Source organism: Asterias rubens, chromosome 21 (assembly GCF_902459465.1).
Source record: "Asterias rubens chromosome 21, eAstRub1.3, whole genome shotgun sequence".
Lineage (NCBI taxonomy): Eukaryota > Metazoa > Echinodermata > Asteroidea > Forcipulatida > Asteriidae > Asterias > Asterias rubens.
The window spans coordinates 3932213-3954164 of record NC_047082.1 but is presented as its reverse complement, the minus strand read 5'-3'; the positions used below and the strand labels follow the sequence as shown (position 1 = coordinate 3954164).

The following is a 21952-nucleotide window of genomic DNA, read 5'->3' as shown; positions in this document are numbered from 1 at the left end:
TTTTGCTTGCAAGACTATAGCCTTATGGTTTTTGCCTGAAAATGTAGGCAAGGCTATAGCCTTATGGTTTTATCAAATTTTGCTTGAAAATGGTTGCAAGACTATAGCCTTATGGTTTTATCAAATTTTGCTTGAAAATGGTTGCAAGACTATAGCCTTATGGTTTTATCAAATTTTGCCTGAAAATGGTTGCAAGACTATAGCCTTATGGTTTTATCAAATTTTGCTTGAAAATGGTTGCAAGACTATAGCCTTATGGTTTTATCAAATTTTGCTTGAAAATGGTTGCAAGACTATAGCCTTATGGTTTTATCAAATTTTGCTTGAAAATGATTGCAAGACTATAAGCCTTATGGTTTTATCAAATTTTGCTTGAAAATGGTTGCAAGACTATAGCCTTATGGTTTTATCAAATTTTGCTTGAAAATGGTTGCAAGACTATAGCCTTATGGTTTTATCAAATTTTGCTTGAAAATGATTGCAAGACTATAGCCTTATGGTTTTATCAAATTTTGCTTGAAAATGGTAGCCTTATGGTTTTTGCCTGAAAATGTAGGCAAGGCTATAGCCTTATGGTTTTATCAAATTTTGCTTGAAAATGGTTGCAAGACTATAGCCTTATGGTTTTATCAAATTTTGCTTGAAAATGGTTGCAAGACTATAGCCTTATGGTTTTATCAAATTTTGCTCGAAAATGGTTGCAAGACTATAGCCTTATGGTTTTATCAAATTTTGCCTGAAAATGGTTGCAAGACTATAGCCTTATGGTTTTATCAAATTTTGCTTGAAAATGGTAGCCTTATGGTTTTTGCCTGAAAATGTAGGCAAGGCTATAGCCTTATGGTTTTATCAAATTTTGCTTGAAAATGGTTGCAAGACTATAGCCTTATGGTTTTATCAAATTTTGCTCGAATGAGGTTGCAAGACTATAGCCTTATGGTTTTATCAAATTTTGCTTGAAAATGGTTGCAAGACTATAGCCTTATGGTTTTATCAAATTTTGCTTGAAAATGGTTGCAAGACTATAGCCTTATGGTTTTTGCCTGAAAATGTAGGCAAGGCTATAGCCTTATGGTTTTATCAAATTTTGCTTGAAAATGGTTGCAAGACTATAGCCTTATGGTTTTATCAAATTTTGCTTGAAAATGGTTGCAAGACTATAGCCTTATGGTTTTATCAAATTTTGCTCGAAAATTGTTGCAAGACTATAGCCTTATGGTTTTATCAAATTTTGCCTGAAAATGGTTGCAAGACTATAGCCTTATGGTTTTATCAAATTTTGCTTGAAAATGGTAGCCTTATGGTTTTTGCCTGAAAATGTAGGCAAGGCTATAGCCTTATGGTTTTATCAAATTTTGCTTGAAAATGGTTGCAAGACTATAGCCTTATGGTTTTATCAAATTTTGCTCGAATGAGGTTGCAAGACTATAGCCTTATGGTTTTATCAAATTTTGCCTGAAAATGGTTGCAAGACTATAGCCTTATGGTTTTATCAAATTTTGCTTGAAAATGGTAGCCTTATGGTTTTTGCCTGAAAATGTAGGCAAGGCTATAGCCTTATGGTTTTATCAAATTTTGCTTGAAAATGGTTGCAAGACTATAGCCTTATGGTTTTATCAAATTTTGCTTGAAAATGGTTGCAAGACTATAGCCTTATGGTTTTATCAAATTTTGCTTGAAAATGGTTGCAAGACTATAGCCTTATGGTTTTTGCCTGAAAATGTAGGCAAGGCTATAGCCTTATGGTTTTATCAAATTTTGCTTGAAAATGGTTGCAAGACTATAGCCTTATGGTTTTATCAAATTTTGCTTGAAAATGATTGCAAGGCTATAGCCTTATGGTTTTAAATACTTTAAGTTTGGTTTGCTGTGTACGAAAATAAAGGCTAATTTTTAGGGGTGAATCAATTAAAGTTTTGGTTGCCCTAAAGTTGAAGACTAATATCTCATTATTACTTGAGTCGTCTACTTGGCCGCCATATTTGAACACAGTGCAGCAATGGGTGTGTATTATTTTTACACCTAATTTCATATGCGCAAAAATACTTAGCTAAAAGCGACTTTATACATGCCCAATTGCATTGTAGTTAAAACATGGTGGCCTGAGGGTCCATCTTAACCTGATGGAACCCTCCCCACACTGTAGGGGGGCTAATATTGGTCCTTATAGTGTGGGGGTGGGTTCCATTGGGATAAGATGGGCCTTCCATATTTGAATTGGGGGGGGGGGAGGGATGGTAGGGTTGATGCAAATAAAACACGAGTTACAAGTAAGGTTAATTACAAGGAGAGTTCTGTTCAACTTTTTATTGAAAATTTTGGCCAAAAAAAAAGCAGAGTCGTGCAAACACCTGTGCCTGTCAGTGGACCCCCTCGGCCACCTGAAACTCGTGATGATCTAAAGGTCCAAAGTGCAATGGTTGATATGTTCTCTGTTCAGTGAAGTTCAATTAGATGCGCTACCAGTGGTTTGTAACAACGATGTACCGTCTTACAAATCTAACGAGCTAGACGCAATTTAGCGCTTTGCTTTAAACGCAGAAGTGCTAAGCAGAAAGTAGTTGTTGCTTGCTTAAATGAAATGGTGCCCTCAAGAGTGCTTAGGATTTCACCGATTGTGGTTTCGCAACTAAGCTGCACTGGTGGTGCCAAGAGGTGTCAACGCTTGTTCCAATGGGATCCTAACTCGACAGATGATGACGACTTCTATCCAGATGATGATGTGCTGGTTGGAGAACAAGTTCTTATAAAGGGCAGTAATTTTGTTACCAATCGTGTGTAAAGCAAGTCGCCAAAATTCTTCGGAAAAGTGCTGACGTATTATCACAAACGTCACAAATTTGTTCAACAGTTTGCGCATGATAAGTAGTGATGTTTTCTCACTTCATATTTGCCAATAAATGATACTGGAGATGACATTGGATCAATTTTAAGTCTACCATCCTTAAAGAAAACTGACATTGACCAAATATTTCAACAGGGCTAAGGTTAATGGTAATAAATTAACCACTCCAGAAAGGGTCGTCACACCAGGCGAGGCTGCTTCAAAACACATGTGAAGTGTAGAGAATACGCAACACCAGGGCAAGTATGGGTAGTTCAAAACACAGTTGAAAGTGTAGTGAATACGCAACACCAGGGGAGTATGGGTAATTCAATACACAGATGAAAGTGTAAAGAATACGCAATACCTGGGGAAGTATGGGCATAATTCACAACACAGTTGAAAGTGTAGAGAATAAGCAAGACCAAGGGAAGTATGGGTAATTCAAAACACATGTGAAAGTGAAGAGAATACGCAACACCAGGGGTAGTATGGGTAATTCAAAACACAGGTGAAAGTGTAGAGAATACGCAACACCAGGGGAAGTATGGGTAATTCAAAACACATGTGAAAGTGAAGAGAATACGCAACACCAGGGGAAGTATGGGTAATTCGAAACACAGATGAAAGTGTAAAGAATACGCAATGCCAGGGGAAGTATGGGCATAATTCACAACACATGTGAACGTGTAAAGAATATGCAACACCAGGGGAAGTATGGGTAATTCAAAACACATGTGAAAGTGTAGAGAATACGTAGGATTAGGGGAATTATGGGCAACTCAAAACACATGTGAAAGTGTAGAGAATACGCAAGACCAGGGGATGTATGGATAATTCAAAACACAGTTGAAAGTGTACAGAATACGCAAGACCAGGGGAAGTATGGGTAATTCAGAACACATGTGAAGTGTAGAGAATACGCAACACCAGGGGAAGTATGGGTATAAATTCAAAACACATGTGAAAGCGTAGAGAATACGCAATTAAGACCAGGGGTATTATGGGTAATTCAAAACACATGTGAAAGTGTAGAGAATACGCAAGACCAAGGGAAGTATGGGTAATTCAAAACACAGTGAAAGTGTAAAGAATACGCAACACTAGGTATGGGTAATTCAAAACACAGTTGAAAGTGCAGAGAATACGCAACACCAGGGGAAGTATGGGTAATTCAAAACACATGTGAAAGTGAAGAGAATACGCAACACAAGGGGAATTATTGGTAACTCAAAACACATGTGAAAATGTAGAGAATTCACAACACCAGGGGATGTATGGGTAATTCAAAACACAGTTGAAAGTGCAGAGAATACGCAACACCAGGGGAAGTATGGGTAATTCAAAACACATGTGAACGTGTAGTGAATACGCTTCACCAGGGGGTATGGGCATAATTCACAGCACAGTTGAAAGTGTAGAGAATAAGCAAGACCAGGGGAAGTATGGGTATAAATTCAAAACACAAGTGAAAGCGTAGAGAATACGCAATTAAGACCAGGGGAATTATGGGTAATTCAAAACACATGTGAAAGTGTAGAGAATACGCAAGACCAAGGGAAGTATGGGTACTTCAAAACACAGTTGAAAGTGGAGAGAATTAGCAACACTAGGTATGGGTAATTTGAAAGACATGTGAAAGTGTAGAGAATACGCAAGACCAAGGGAAGTATGGGTAATTCAAAACACAGGTGAAAGTGTAAAGAATACGCAATACCAGGGGAAGTATGGGTATAAACTCAAAACACATGTGAAAACTTAGAGAATACGCAATTAAGACCAGGGGAATTATGGGTAATTCAAAACACATGTGAAAGTGTAGAGAATACGCAAGACCAAGGGAAGTATGGGTAATTCAAAACACAGATGAAAGTGTATTGAATACGCAACACCAGGGGAAGTATGGGTAATTCAAAACACATGTGAAAGTGTAGAGAATACGCAACACCAGGGGAAGTATGGGTAATTCAAAACACATGTGAAAGTGAAGAGAATACGCAACACCAGGGGAAGTATGGGTAATCCAAAACACATGTGAAAGTGTATTGAATACGCAACACCAGGTGAAGTATGGGTAATCAAAACACATGTGAAAGTGTAGTGAATACGCAATAGCAGGGGATGGGTAATTCAAAACACAGGTGAGGAAGTGTAGAGAATACGCAATACCAGGGGAAGTATGGGTAATTCAAAACACATGTGAAAATGTATTGAATACGCAACACCAGGTGAAGTATGGGTAATTCAAAACACATGTGAAAGTGTAGTGAATACGCAATAGCAGGGGATGGGTAATTCAAAACACAGGTGAGGAAGTGCAGAGAATACGCAACACCAGGGGAAGTATGGGTAATTCAAAACACATGTGAAAGTGAAGAGAATAAGCAACACCAGGTGAAGTATGGGTAATTCAAAACACATGTGAAAGTGTAGTGAATACGCAATAGCAGGGGATGGGTAATTCAAAACACAGGTGAGGAAGTGTAGAGAATACGCAAGACCAAGGGAAGTATGGGTATTATTCAAAACACAGTTGAAAGTGAAGAGAATACGCAACACCAGGGGAAGTATGGGTAATTCAAAACACAGTTGAAAGTGTAGTGAATACGCAACACCAGGGGAAGTATGGGTAATTCAAAACACAGGTGAGGAAGTGTAGAGAATACACAACACCAGGGGAAGTATGGGTAATTCAAAACACAGTTGAAAGTGTAAAGAATACGCAATACCAGGGGAGGTATGGATAATTTGAAACACATGTGAAAGTGTAGAGAATACGCAATACCAGGGGTAGTATGGGGAATTCAAAACACAGTAGAAAGTGTAAAGAATACGCAATACCAGGGGAGGTATTGATAATTTGAAACACATGTGAAAGTGTAGAGAATACGCAAGACCAAGGGAAGTATGGGTATAAATTCAAAACACATGTGAAAGTGTAGTGAATACGCAATACCAGGGGAAGTATGGGTAATTCAAAACACAGGTGAAAGTGTAGTGAATACGCAATACCAGGGGAAGTATGGGTAATTCAAAACACAGGTGAAAGTTGACCTCTTCTAAAAACCAACCAATTCGAATGATAGGAATCCAATGTCATCTTTGGTATCAAAAGGCAATAAAAAGGGTGTTCTTACTAGATATTTTGTTGTAAAGTGGCATGACCAAGCAGAACATGTTTCACCAGCCATCATATCATCAACTGAATAGAAGTCCTCATCATCCACCAAGTCCAGATTCCATTGGCTCAAACGAAGACATCTTTTGGCACCTTTGTTGATCTAAAACGATCCCCAGCACAAACCTGTTTACTAGAGAACAAAAGAGTGACGTGACCAACAAAAGGCTAAATAATAAGGGGCCCTCATCCCGACGTCTTGAGAGATCTTGCCGAACCAAACGTTTTAGGGACCAACCACTACTTTCCAGCTCGGAATGTCCTAGTATGTATGCATCCAAAAATTGCTTCGCTCTAGCTCATCAAATTTGTAAGGCATTACACCAGTGAAACAAAACACTAGTGATGCATCTAATTGAACTTCAGTGAACAGAGAACATACCTTCCATTGCACCCAGACCAAGACCAACACTTGTTCCAGGCAGCCGAGGGGGTCCACCAACAGGCACAGGTGTTTGCACAACTCTGCGAGTTTTTCAGAGGGTTTGGATGAGGCCCTAACAAACATTAATTAATCAAAATGAGTTGCTCCTACACAATGAGCCATGTTTTAAATCTTGAAAATTTCAATAAAAAAAACCTCAACCCTCAAACAAAAAGAATTCAAACAAGAAAAGCAACAACAAAAATGCAATTCTTTTTGATAGAAATGTCCATACCTCTGCAAGATTTTGACAGTGTGTTAAATGTTTGGTGGAGGAAACCAAGTTGATTGTTTTGCTTGCAAGAAAGGTAATTACTTTTTGAAATGTTTCCATAGTTTTGTTTTTATGTTTGGTAAATGAAAGAAAGTTAATGGCTTCACTTGCAAGAAAAGTCATTACTTTTTTTTCCAATTTGACTCTTTAGAGTGGCCTCACTTTTAGGTAGGAGCAACTCGCACATTTAACTTAAATAATACAAAGACATATGATTCAGATTTGACTGTTATTCGAAATAAATAAGAAATAGTTTTTTCGTTTTTTTTCTTCGAATCAAGATCCAAAAGTTCTGCAAAGTTTTATTTGAATTAAACAGTTTCAATCAGAGTGCTCTCTGACCGGTAAAACTGTTTCCAAAGATGACAACCAGAGTGCCCTGATTATCCGCAAAGGAAGGTATTAATATATTCATCCAAAAGTTCTGAAAACAAAATTTTTTAAAATGCCTTAAACAGTTTCAATCAGAGTGCTCTCTGACTGTTAAAACTGTTTCCCAAGAAGACAATTAGAGCGCCCTGATCATCTGCAAGGGAAGGCTTTCTTTGTTTTTTCAAAAAAATTGTTGTGCGAGTTTGGCATGTCTTATTCTGAATCATATATCATTGAGAGGTTGTATCTAAACTAAAGTGGTAAATTAAGTAATTAAGCACACAGGGGGAAGTGTGTCTAAACCTAAATTGAGAGAGTCTCAGTTACTCATTACACAAAGGAGGTGTGAGCAACTCAGAGTAACATAAGGGAAAGTGTTGGTTACTCATTACACAAAGGAAGTGTGAGCAACTCAGAGTAACACAACGAAAAGTGTCAGATACTCGCTACACAAAGGAAGTGTGAGCAACTCAGAGTAACATAAGGGAAAGTGTCAGTCACTCATTACACAAAGGAGGTGTGAGCAACTCAGAGTAACATAAGGGAAAGTGTCAGTTACTCATTACACAAAGAAAGTGATAGTAATGTAACTCAGATTAACATAAGTTAATAGTCAGTTACTAGCTACACAAAGGAAGTGTGAGCAACTCAGAGTAACACAAAGGAAGTGTTAGTTACTCACTACAGAAAGGATGTGTGAATAACTCAGAGTGACACAAGGGAGAGTGTCAGTTACTCACTACAGAAAGGAAGTGTGAGCAACTCAGAGTAACACAACGAAAAGTGTCAGATACTCACTACACAAAGGAAGTGTGAGCAACTCAGAGTAACACAACGAAAAGTGACAGATACTCGCTACACAAAGGAAGTGTGAGTAAATCACAGAATAGCACAAGGGAGAGTGTCAGATACTTGCTACAACGGAAGTAGGACCAACTCAGTAACTTGAGGGAGAATGTGAAGTGTGAGCTACTTAGAGTAAACACAAGGGAAAGTGTTTGCATCTTGCCACACAAAGGAAGTGTGACACACCCTGGCACACCCTGAAACGTTGACTAATCTACACAAATATTCAACTATTATAAATAAACGGGAAATACTATGTCAAATTTTGTTTGACTCCTAAGAATTTAGACACAAAGTGTCTCCTGTTTCAGTCTTGCAACTCTGTATTTTGATAAAAGATTTGACCTTTCCAGAAATCCAGGCACAGCAAGATTTCGTGCTGTGTTTTTTAAACTTTTCAATGGCTGAGGAAACCAAAACCATAAAAATCAGATGTTGCATGCCTGTTGCTGATGTATGAGATGGGCAAAACCCCGCCTATCTAATACCCTCTGGGGAAAAATTCCCATCCGGCTCCACTATATGGCAACCAAGTTTGTCAACTCCATACATCAGCACATCTAAATTGAATACAGAAGTTTTCTTCCAACTAAGCCTTAGACAACGTTTCAGTTTATAAACTTGATAATTCACAACACAAGTTGGAAGCGCTAGAAAATCACTACACAAAGGAAGTGCGAGAAATTCACAACACAGGGGAGAGTGTGAGAAAATCTACACACAAGGGAAAGTGTGAGCAAATCTACACACAAGGGAAAGTGTGAGCAATCTACACACAAGGGAAAGTGTGAGCAAATCTACACACAGGGGAAAGTGTGAGCAATCTACACACAAGGGAAAGTGTGAGCAAATCTACACACAAGGAAAAGTGTCAGCAATCTACACACAAGGGATAGTGTGAGCAAATCTACACACAAGGGAAAGTGTGACCAATTCACCACAAGATAAATAATCTACAATCTAAACCTATAATCTACAACTATAAACATACAACTGGGACATCGGTGGTGGGGCATCAGTGATGAGGCATCGGTGATGAGGGCTCGGTTTTGATGGTTGTATGATGGGCTGTATAAACTTCTTGTGAACTCCCGACTCTCTCTGAATTGGTTGATCTGCAGAAGATGGAAACAAAGAACAAGAAAAAGATTTAAAACCTTTGTTGATAGCAATCACCATTATAAGGTAATGCAAAATACATGATTCATAAAAGCATTACTCTCTCATCCTCTCAGGCACTGGACACTATTGGTAACTACTCAAAATAATTATTAGCATAAATTCTTAACAAGGAATGGAGAGCCATTGATAGTATAAAACATTGTGAGATACAGCTCCCTCTGAAGTTACATAGCTTTTGAGATGGAAGTAATTTCTCACTAAAAGATTTAAAATTGATTTCGAGACCTCAGAATTTGGTTTTGACGTCTTCGAAATCAAGCATCAGAAAGAAAGCACATAACTTGTGCAACAAGTGAGTTTTTCTTCCATTATTCTCTCAACACTTCGACGACAAATAGAGCTCAAATTTTCACAGGTTTGTTATTTGATGCATATGTTGAGATACACCAAGTGTAAAAAAAGAGTCTTTGACAATTACCAGTAGTGTCTAGTGTCTTTAAAGGCACTACAACGCATTGGCTGGTCATAATTGTCTTAGACCGATGTCTGCCAACTGCAAGACATGCAGGTTGTCAATAAGGTACCAACTTTTATGAGACTTTTGCATGACCATGTTGCCTTTTTATCTTTCAATTTACAAAAACATTTTCCAGTGACAACAAAATCACTTCTAAATGAGTAACCCAACTTATTGTTACTGAGCAAACTGAGTTTGTTCTCGATAATGTTACAAGCTCTTAGTATGCCAATTTATTTTGCAAATATAGTCGTAAAATGTGACCAACCATCGTTTGAAAAAGTACACTAAATTCGATAGACTATTATACACATATTGGCTGGCAACGAGATAACTAGTATACGTCTATTCCTACGAGGGACTTTGAGTGACCAGAAGTTCGGCCGAGGGAAATAGGCCCCTTTTCTGGTCACTCACAGGCCCGAGGGGGAATAGACGTACACTAGTTCCGAATTATGCCAGTCAATATGTGTTTTATAAGACAATTCGATCTTAAATGTCAAATAAGAACAGAAAAAGGAGTTTTGTAGTTGTTGTTCACGGTTCAAGTCAAGAGAGGGCGATGTTACCGAGGGCACTATTTTCAAAGACTAGTGCCTGCTCTGGTACTATTCCAGCAAAACACGAGCGCGCGGTCACTAGCCTATATTAGTTCATCCCACGTGATCGTGTTTCCGCCAACCAGAATACAGAACAAGCAAGAGGTGTGTAATAACAAGTATTGTTATTATTGAGAAAACTAATTCATTGAAATCGTTAAATGGGGGAAACAGTGAAAGGTCAGAGAGAGAAAAGACTCCAAAGTGTAGATTTGTGACTACAATGTACTTGCTTTCAGCTCGTACATTCTATCCACGAATCTACACTTTCTTGTCCATTTTTCTTATGAGTTGGCATACCTGTCTGGTTGATTGATTGCTCAAGGCAGAGGTCCTCCCACTCGGAATGAAGATCCGATGCTCTTGACTGCCTGGATTAGTTGATCTGAGTAAATGAAAGAAGGTTAGAAAAAAGTTGAATATATACCAACCATAAAGCCATATTACAGATATTAAAGACACTGAACACCTTTGGCAATTATCAACGGCCAGTATTCTCACTCGGTGTATCCCAACATATATGTGAGAAAATAGAATTAGCTGTTGCAAACAACTTACCAACCAAATGGACCGAGAGTATAAATGCAAAAAAATAGTTAACGTCAGGCCATTAACTATTTTTTGCATCCAACATATATGTATAACATAACAAATCTTTGGAAATTTGAACTCAATGTTGTTGAAGTTGATAATAATGAAAGAAAAACATGCTTGTCGCAATAAGTTGTGTGCTTTTAGATGGTTAATTCAAGACCTGAGCTGAGGTATATTTTAGAGAGAAATTACTTCTTTCTCAAAAACATATGTGATGTACTTGTAACAGGTAACATGGTCTTTAAAGGCGCAGGACACTATTGGCAATTACGAATAGCTTAACAAATTAATTGGTAAAGAAAATAGAGAGCTCTGGTGTTGTTAGTTTAAAACATTGTAAGAAACGGTTCCCTCTGAATGAACACACTTTTTGAGAAAGAAGTAATTTCTCACTCAAATATTTGAATTGAATTTGAGACCTCAGCTGAGGGTCTCAAGTGTAAGGCATCTGAAAGCACACACAACTTGTGCGACAAGAGCTTTTTCTTCCGCTATTCTCTCGCAACTTCGACAACGAATTGAGTTCAAATATTCACAGGTTAATATTTTATGCATATGTTGAGATATGTACACCAAGTGAGACTGGTCTTTGACAATTACCAAAGGTGTCCAGAAAAGAAAGGGTTTAACCCCCAGTGTTTAAAGGTAATCTGAATGCAGATTGCGTCACAGCACCTTGGTACTCGTTAAACTGTGCTAAATGGGTCTTTATTCAAAGAAAGCTCTGCACAGCTTGTAGACAAATATTAAGCGCTTTGAGACAATGTCAGGTTTGATTAAGTGCCATAGATGTATATAAGTGTGTATGATCATGACTATTTTGTGTGTTATTTCATTGGTGGTTAAAAACAACTTATTTTCTGTGTTCGTCGCTGAAATAAATTTCAAGTCTTTGAGAAAACAAATAGTGATTTCCCTGCAATTCCTAATTTCCATCTCATCTCAATTACGTACTACGCATCAGCTTATTATGCAAACTCAACATCGTAATAGGTCTACATGTACATTTCTTTCTTCAAATTCTATATATTTTATTATAGATTCTTGAATGTCCAATAGTTTTTATTGATTGATTTACTACCACTACTGGAGAACTCCACCTTGCGCCGCTTCTTTTTTTTGCGACTCAATGAGCCGTGTTTTTATTGGCAATTGAAGGATCTTGGCACGGTTCCGTTCTGTGAAGGTTACACCTCATAAATATACAAACAACAGTCAATAGTTTGCTGGCCGCCATTTTGCAGACCATCTCTTGACAAATTGAAATTGTTACTGGTATGGACTGAAACCCAATGCACATAGTGCCCCCAGTGGGATTCGAACCGGGGTCCTAGATGAGGTAGGCCAGGAAATATACCACTACACCAACCTGACCACCCAATTGTCAATTGTTTGTAAAACAACACTTGAGTGTTTAGCAAAACACAATAAAACATACAAACAAAAGTGAATTACTAAATTTCTTCCACCAGGCGCATTTTGCAAAACCAAGTTTAACAATTCAAGTACAAACAAACACTCCATCAAACAAAACAATTAATAGCATAATTTGACAATTTTTGTGATCTATCTGTCAGGCAAAACGCCAGTCTCCTGCATGTATATTATTGCTTTGCATACATAATGAATGGCGGATATAAAACAAATAATAATAATAACAATAATAATATTGAAGTCATATAGCGCACTTATCTACGGTACTCAAGGCGCTGAGTATATATATTAACTTTCAGAAAGATAGGTTTGAAGTAATGAATTCTGAGACCGAATCATGTAGCACCTTAAAAGGAGTTTACAAGGTGCTACGGCGCATTCAGCAGCCACAGCCAGGAACCGCGGGACGAACCCCTTCTCTTTTCAATAAGTGCACTGAGTTCCATTACATAATGTGACACCCCACGCAGTACACAACACATTGGACCAATGGCTTTTACGTCCCATCCAAAGAATGAAGCAATGGTTAAGTGTCCTGCTTAAGGACACAAGTGTCATGACTAGGGGATTTAAAACCATGCTCTCATGCTGATCAGAAACACCAGAGTTTGAACTTAGTGCTCTTAACCGCTCAGCCGCTACACTTTCCCACTTTTAGGGAAAAGTTGCAGCCATTTTACACATAGAAAACATTGGTGGGAGGTAGTTCTAACTGTCATGTGGGTCATTGAGGAGTCTGCCTGATGAGGGAAAATGTATACTCAAGTGTGTATACAATTCCTACCATTATATAAAGTCAGACAATGATTTGTATTTGTAATGATTAAACTTTCAGAGGAGTCTTACACTGTTGGGTACATCAACATGATTTTACAAACAAATTACAAAACAAAGAAGACATATATATTTGGTTTGTGGTAACACCATGTATGTATCTACTTGCCAGGTAGAGTTTGTTCTTAGAGAACTACCTACGAAGAAATAGTAGTAAAAGTTTTTTAAGAGGCATAAGTACTAAGTGTGCACGCAGACTCAAGGCCAATGTCTTCAGTCAGTAAAATCAATTTCAAATCTTTGAGAAAACATTTTGCAAGGACAATTTCCATGAATAATTTTTTTTTTGCCTTATCTAAATTACTTATACGCAACAGCTTATTATGCACAACTCAAAATTATAATAATTGTAGTTTTTTTTTCTTCAAACCATATATTATAATATATTTGATTGAATTATCGCTGATATTGAAGAACTCCCTGTTGCGCTGTTTCTTTGTGACCCAATGAGCCGTGTTTTATTGGCAATTTAAGGATCTTGGCACGGTTCCGTTCTGTGAAGGTTGCACCTTCTTGGTTATAATACCTGGCAGCAACTCAATTTGTTAAGAGATGGTTTGCAAAATGTTGGCGAGCAAACTGCTGGGTGTTGTTGGTATATTTATGATGGCAAACTGCGCTGTCGGTACTGGGCAGTACTGTAAGGTCTTCGTTGGAAAGGGGGAATGTCCCCCTACTTGGAACCAGTGGCAAGACAAATGCTACAAGATGCATGATGTCGACGTTCCATGGGAAGAGGGCAAGCAGATTTGTGTTGAGATGGGTGGGGTGATGGTTGTCCCTCAATCCGAAGAAGAGTTACAACACCTCGACACGATGTTCACTGACCAAGTGTTCTGGATTGGTTGCAACGACATTGACGCCGAAGGTTTGTACACAAGTCTTAGAATTGATGGTCAAGATATACTTGTGAAAATTAGTTTAATTTTATGATAAATTGCCACCACAATGCCAACATACCATCTACATGAAGGGCATGAGGGCTACATGGAAAATAAGGAAAAAATTCAAAGTAAGAGGAAATATCTATTGTCGTTCCTCTTGAATTGCAACAGAGTTGGTGGGGAGGGAAAAAAAGGTTAGGGAGTTCCATAGCGCAGTAGTGTGGAATGTGGATTAACAAGAGTTGGAATTTGTGTTCAAAACCCGGGAATGGTGTTAGAATGTGGCAATCAGCAACAGAGAACAGTTCAATAAACTGCGCAAGTCTTGCACGTATCGAAAACGAAAAAACAACTTTATACTATTTTGCTATACAAACAAAATCTTCTTTTTAAATATTCTATAGTATTGATACAAATGTCTCCAAAAAAAATTGTTTGAAAACTACAGGCTAAAAAAATTGAATCTATTCCTGAACATAGACAATGGGTACTTCCATACAAATGATCCGGCTCTCAATATTTGATGTAATGAGACAAAGTTTTTATTTGGAATTGACTTTGTTCAGGTACCTGGGTGTGTTTGGGTGAAGGTACTATTGACGTGCAGGACGAGAGATGGGGGGATGGTCAGCCAGATAATTCTGACGGCATCCAAGATTGTGCCATAGGCTGGGCTGACCATGCAGGCTGGGACGATGTGAATTGTGGATACAAACGCAAGTTAATCTGTCAGCGCCCCATTGCACCAGCACTGTTGCTTCTGTGAAAGGTTGCTCAAAATTCTGGCCAAACTACTTTTTATGAAAGTTATAGTGGCACACTGCCTCGAAAGCCATTGGACACTTTCTGAACAGATCAAAAATTAAAAGTTCACAGATTTACAAATAACTTTACAGGGTTTACAGAAGGTAATGGTGAAAGACTTCCCTTGAAATATTATTCCATGAAATGCTTTACTTTTTGTGAAAACATTAAAACAATTATCAATTCTCGATATCGAGAATAACAGATTTATATTAAACACATGTCATGACATGGCGAAAGGTGAGAAAACAAGGGTGGGTTTTCCAGTTTTTTTCTCCCGACTCCGATGACCGATTGAGCCTAAATTTTCACATGTTTGTCAAGTTGTGATACACGAAGTGTGGGCCTTTGGAAAATCCTGTTTACCGATGTTGTGCGATTGCTTTAAATCTCTCAAAATGTTGCAGTTTGGAATTTTCTCCTTTTCCATTTTGAAGAGTGGTTCACCCACAAATAAACACCTATGATGTAATAAAATGTAAATTTGCCTCTGGAAATACAAAAAGTGGTACATACATTTTTGTGGAGTCAAAAATTTGGTTCTTCAAAATAGTGGACTGTGTTCTGTCATGAATCTGACACACACATAAACACAGTTATCAAGGACTATGTGAATCATAAGAATGATAGAATGATATGACTCTATACATAGTTAAAAAAATTCCAACCGTAGTTCCAAGTTTTCAGTACAAAATACGATTCTTTCATTTTGGAACGTTACAGAATTGGTAACAAACAACGATGGTGAAGATCACAAATTGACATAAAACTTACACGGTCTAATGATGATTTATAGTAGAAAACATCCTTTGAAATATTTCTGTCTGAAATTTCACATTAATTTGATGAACAATAAATAATATAATTTTGCGTTTGGAGTTTATCGCTCAGGGAGCGTTTTATTCAATTTTGTTTTGGCATAGATGTCATGCAAAATGTGTCATCGGTTTTTCACTATTCTCTCGTTACCCAGATGGCCGATCGATCTCAAACTTCTACAGGTTTGTCAGTTTATGTATATGGTGGATTACATAAAGTGCTTACACTGCCAGCAAATTTTTGCTAGCCAAACTAACTCTGTAATGTTCCTTTATCAATCTCTGGTTTAACAGAGGGAGTGTGAAAGGTGGAATGGTATTGCCACTTGCAGGGCTGCCACTTGACATGAACTGTCAAATCAGAAAAGATCTTGTAGTTGGGTCAACAGCTCATGTAGAGAGATATTTGCAAATTTCAGTGTAACCATGCCAGTCAACTGTTTGTATGTTCAGGAACTTTTTGAAACATTAATAACTTTTTTGAAACTTGAGATAGTCTAGATGCATTTTATGTAATTATAGCTGCTTTGTCCCATGTTATGTGAAGTAATGTCCAAATTCTTGGACTTGACCTATGGTTACCATTATCATGTTTCGACCATATTGGTCATGTTTCTTTGTCCAATAACAGTACTGAATGCTAATATTTATTGGAGCCAGACTATTTCTCCTTCTAGTCTCAGTTTGGTTACATTGTATTAAATGGGAGAAAATCAAGATGGTCGTACCACGATAAAGGTCTATAACGATGGTTTTGAGTTATCGCATACTATTGTAACTTGTTTTCAATGTTTAGAAAATGTTTCAAATGTAAGTTGAGACAATCTAGATGCATTGTGTAGAACTATGTGAACAGGGTTGATTATGTGGGATTTGAATCTTTAAACATGTAAAAAGATATGATAAAAGTCTATATTGATGTGCAGTTTTGCGACACTGTACCTGTATAATATTGTAATTATCTTTTGAAATTCAAGATCTGAAAATGTTTCAAATTTAAATTGAGACATTCAAGATATATTGTATACTTTAAATGGACATTCATAAATATCCCAGGCATTTTCCCTATTCCTAAAGGTGGAGAGCGCGTCACGGGGGGTGTTTAAACAGTTGATAAAGACCAGCTGGAGCCGTTTATAAACGGCTGGCTTCCGGGTGTCGAGTGCGCAAGCTCATATACGCCAATTTATTACGCGGATCGCAATTCAGAGCTTTTAAAAACAGCGGGTAATTAATTTCTAAGCACGCGTACGCAAAACCCACGCACACCAAACAGATTTTTTACAAAGTAAAAAAAAAAAATATGTACAAGCCTCAAATTATTGACTTTTCTATAGTTTTACTTGATTACGTTTTTTAACAAAATGGCACTTATGAATGGGATTATAAGAGTAGTGACTCGTTCTTAAGCGACCATTTAAAACCTTGCAGGGTCATGGCCGTGCAATAAAGGCCCTTGAGCTCGGGCCATTATCGCACGGCAATGACCCTGCCGGTTTTTAAACAGCCGTTTAAGAACTCGCCGCTACCCTTTTATTCCCTTAGTAGTGAACAATTTGATCAAATGTTCAAATGTACAATGTAAGAATACATTGATGATGTTTACAATGTATGTTTTATTCTCTCAGCACTGCAAGCTCAAAATAAATACATTATGCACAAAAAGCCATGTTTTACTCAACTTCTCAAAATGACTGTGTGAAATTACCCCTAACCAACCATTAACAGCAAAAAAACAACAACTGGTCATTACCACACAGTGAAGACCGGCTCCTCACACTGTCAATCCCTAATTCATAATACCTCAGAGAGTTTATGAGTTAAAGTTGGTTGAACGAGGGGGTGTATAAACCTTTCGGTGTATAGCCAGAGCCCAAGCCGAGGTTTGAGAAAGGCCCATGGTGTGATAATAGCGGTTACAAGAATGATAGCGCCTTTTGTTGGTGAGTGGTCCGAGATGTTATAGCATCTAGACTTTCGAATTTTCACTATATATCTGTTTGTGACTACACAACTGGAGAGCCTGGGAACCAACACAACAGGGCACTGAAAAACTAGAGTGTATTCCACTCACGCTTAGCATATAACATATTGTTTTCTTACCTTTTGCATGATACTCCTTTGCATCTTGATGATCTTTAAGAGCTTTCTGAAGCTGCCCAGCGAGGCTTTTGATCTACCTTCTAGCTCAGAATGAAACTGATTGGACTTCTCATTCTCCAAATTGCAATGTGATATCTAGAGGAAACAAAAAATTGAGAAGCGGTTGGTACTCAATGTCACCTCACTAAACATGGATGCATGGATTCACCTCTTAATGAAAATACAGTGAAAGTTTTTGCCGTTTTCTCACAAAGTATGACATAATCAACTTGGAACAGTTATAAAAAGACATTCATAAATACCCCAGACAGTTTCGCTACTCCTATTGGTGAAGAGCGCGTCACGTTTGGGTGATAGTGACCAGCTAGAGCTGTTTATAACCTGCTGGCTTCCGCGTGTTGGTCGCGCGCGTAATCTATATCTTAGAGCGTGCATGTGCACACAACCCACGCGAAAGAAACAGATTCTTCACAAAGTTTTTGAAAAAATACTTCAAACTTCGAAACTTTCAATTGTCAAAGTGTCTATAATTGTCACCAATCCTTCAACCAATCGCAAGCACACCACAGCCTATGGCGTGGGCGGGGGTCGATCGGATCGGGTGGCTTCACAACAGCTTGTCAATGACTGACGTTGGGGAACCCATGTGGCCGGCAAGGTGACCATAAGGCTTCGTCGAGAGAGGGCGCGGTGTGCTCCGGAATGGAGTTACCTTTAGCCCTACCTCTCTTGGTTGCTGCCCCAGCGCTAGTTTTCTTGCAATTGCCGGGGCGCTTGACCTTAGATTGGGGGGACCCATGTACGCTGAGCGAAGAGGGGGAGCGGGAAGGCTCCCCTCCTTGGTCAGTGGACGCAGCCGACTGAGGCTGTGGGGGCCGGTTGAATGGCTGCGAGCCCAGCGACAGAGTGTCACCGGCGCAGCCCTACGAGAGCTCTGACTGTCCCGGGGGAATGGACGCACACCTAGTTCAGACAGTCAGAGCCCTCCTCAATTTCCTTGAACTACTCTATTCAATAATGATCTTTATCTTAAACACTTTAACTAAACAACAACTCCACTATCTTCAATCTGTCTTTATTTCAGATCTCAGCAATAAAGGTAAGGTGTTTTAAAAAAATTGGTAAACTGTTGGACACAGAATTATTTACGTCCTCACCCAACTGTTGCTAAAAGAAAAGAGGGTGACTTTGTGGCAAGTATGCCATGGGGCATTGTGGGTAGGACGGTTGTGGGCGCTAATGTGTGTAAAGTCTTAGCAAAATTGCCTGGCGGCATAGGAAATATGCAAATAAGTAATTCAACTCTACCGGTATATAGTAGAGTGAAGTAGACTATGCAATTTCTCCATTTTATAGTGTTATGACCTTCGAGTCATATTCATTGATATCCTAAATTGGGCCATTCAACATTTATATCATACAGTGGGAGGGGTCCGGTCTCAAGGATGGTTTTATTATTTAGGGGCAGAAAACTCTTTGCACCAATGAGCCTAGCACATAAATATCCCATGTCAAAAAAAGAAGGTGTTAACCCGTTGATAAGTGGAGCTTTTTTTATACAGTATCAGCCTTATGACATAGTTTGTGTAATTTTCAACACATCCCACTCTTAATGCCATCAAACTGTGTGGGCATACTTGGCAAAAGACATGTCACTCATGCTCATCTAAATGGAAGTGAAAGCAGGATTAACTTCACATTATATGTTTTCTTATTATGTTTTAGTAATTAGTGCGAGTTTTTTTTTTTTTGTGACTTGATGAGGTGGCAATTAAGGCAATTATTGATGAAGTTCCATCCTGTGAAGGGCGGACCTTATCTAGCAGCAATTTCATTTTGTCAAGAGATTGTCTGCAAAATGTTGGCGAGCAAACTGCTGGGTGTTGTTGGTATATTTATGATGGCAAACTATGCTTCTGTAAACGGGCGGTGTTGGAAGCCATGCCCCCCTACTTGGAGCCAGTTGCAAGACAATTGCTACAAGATGCATGATGCCGACGTTCCATGGGAAGAGGGCAAGCAGATTTGTGTTGAGATGGGTGGGGTGATGGTTGTCCCTCAATCCGAAGAAGAGTTACAACACATCCTCAACATGTGCGGATGCGAATATTTCTGGATTGGTTGCAACGACATTGACGCCGAAGGTTTGTACACAAGTCTTAGAATTGATGGTCAAGATATACTTGTGAAAATTAGTTTAATTTCCATGGTACATGTACTCAAAATGCGTGCATGGTACTCAAAATGCGTACAGGTTGGCAGGTCTGAGGTGTACTTCGAACGAAAACCCATCCCCGACGTGGATGTCCGTATCTCTGACCAGAAACTCGCCATCGTGGACAAGGTCAAACTACTGGGGGTAATCATTGAACAAAATCTAAAATGGGAGGGCCAAGTAGACTCGATGTATAGTAACGCCAACAGAAAGCTGTTCATGCTAAGGAAATTGAAGGATGCTGGACTAGACGCTGAAGAACTCCTCACAGTATACAAAGTATACATATTCGTCCAGTCCTTGAATACGCAGCCCCTGTTTGGAATGCTGGCCTTACCCAGAAGCAGGTGAACCACCTCGAGAAGATCCAGAAGCGTGTATGTCACTACATCCTCTCTAAGGACTACACAACATACCACGATGCTTTGTCTATTCTTCAATTGGACTCCCTCCAGTCTCGAAGAAACAAACTCTGCCACCAATTTGCAGAGAAGGCAAGCGCTTCTGTGAGATTTTCGAGGTGGTTCCCTGCTTCTGTAAACAACTCATCTATGCAACTCCGCCAACGAGCACGGTTTGGTATGTTTCACTGCAACACCAAAAGATTCCAAAACAGCCCCTTGCCCTACCTCACCAAGCTCCTGAACTCCTAGAACCATGTTAATATAATTGCTTAATTTTCTGGTCTGTAGTGAACCTGTTTGTACATATCTGGCAGGCCTTTGCTTTTGTGATTTTTTTTATATCAAATGTTCACTATGTATTTTCTATTATAAAGCTTTTTAATAACTAATGTAATATTTTTTAATTATTGTAAATTATAACGCAATTCAGCGGTATGCTGCGATGGCATTTTTAAATAAATATTAAACCAATATTAACATGCCATCTACATGTAGGGCATGAGGGCTACATGGAAAATAAGCAAAAAATTCAAAGTAAGAGGAAATATCTATTGTCGTTCCTCTTGAATTGCAACAGAGTCGGTGGGCGAAAAAAAGGTTGGGGAGTTCCATAGCGCAGTAGTGTGGAATGTGGATTAACAAGAGTCGTGAATTTGTGTTCAATACCCGGGATGGTGTTAGAATGTGGCAATCAGCAACAGAGAACAGTTCAACAAACTGCACAAGTCTTGCGCGTAGCGAAAGCGACAAAAACAACTTTATATTATTTTGCTATGAAACCAAATCTTCTTTTTAAATATTCTATAGTATTGATACAAATATCTCAACAACAAAATTGTTTGAAAACTACAGGCTGGAAAATTGAATCTATTCCTAAACATAGACAATGTGTACTTCCATACAAATGATCCCGCTCTCAATATTTGATGTAATGAGACAAAGTTTTTATTTGGAATTGACTTTGTTCAGGTACTTGGGTGTGTTTGGGTGGTGAAGGTACTATTGACCTGAAGGACAAGAGATGGATGGATGGTGAGCCAAATAATTACAGAGGCAACGAAGATTGTGCCATAGGCTGGGCTGACCATGTAGGCTGGAACGATGCGAATTGTGGATACACACGCAAGTTAATCTGTCAACGCCCCATTGCACCAGCACTGTTGCTTCTGTGAAAGGTTGCTCAAAATTCTAAGCAAACTACTTTTTATGAAAGTTATAGTGGCACATTGCCTTTAAAGCCATTGGACACTTTCTGAACAGAACAAAAATTAAAAGTTCACAGGTTTACAAAAAAACTTACAGGGTTTACAGAAGGTACATGTAATGGTGAAAGACTTCCCTTGAAATATTATTCCATGAAATGCTTTACTTTTTGAGAAAACATTAAAACAATTATCAATACTCGATATCGAGAATAACAGATTTATTTTAAACACATTTCATGACATGGCGAAGTGTGAGGAAAAAAGGGTGGGTTTTCCCGTTTTTTTTCTCCCGACTCCATGTTTGTCAAGTTGTGATACACGAAGTGTGGGCCTCTGGAAAATCCTGTTTACTGATGTTGTGCGATTGCTTTAAATCTTGAGGACTCGGGAAAGTACTGAGTATACAGTGCTAACACACATCGGTGTATGGGTAAAAACCAAAATTAATATTCTTTATCCCCGATGCAAATTTAACATCTATTATGCTTTAAATCTCTCAAA

At 38.5% G+C, this 21952-nt stretch overlaps 1 protein-coding gene and 1 long non-coding RNA gene across 2 annotated transcripts; one reads left to right on the top strand and one right to left on the bottom strand.

The window, feature by feature from the left end:
- Positions 1–7784: 7784 nt before the first annotated feature.
- Positions 7785–17748, bottom strand: LOC117304322. Its single transcript, XR_004520588.1, has 3 exons — positions 17628–17748; positions 10457–10541; positions 7785–9033 (listed from the first exon to the last, which is right to left on the bottom strand). It is a non-coding gene; the product is annotated as an uncharacterized LOC117304322 (long non-coding RNA).
- Positions 17749–19611: 1863 nt separating this feature from the next.
- On the top strand, positions 19612–21418 carry LOC117304751 (CD209 antigen-like protein E). The gene is made up of 2 exons (XM_033789354.1): positions 19612–19771; positions 21216–21418. The coding sequence occupies exons 1-2, from the start codon at positions 19612–19614 to the stop codon at positions 21416–21418; spliced, it is 363 nt and encodes a 120-aa protein (XP_033645245.1).
- Positions 21419–21952: the final 534 nt, after the last annotated feature.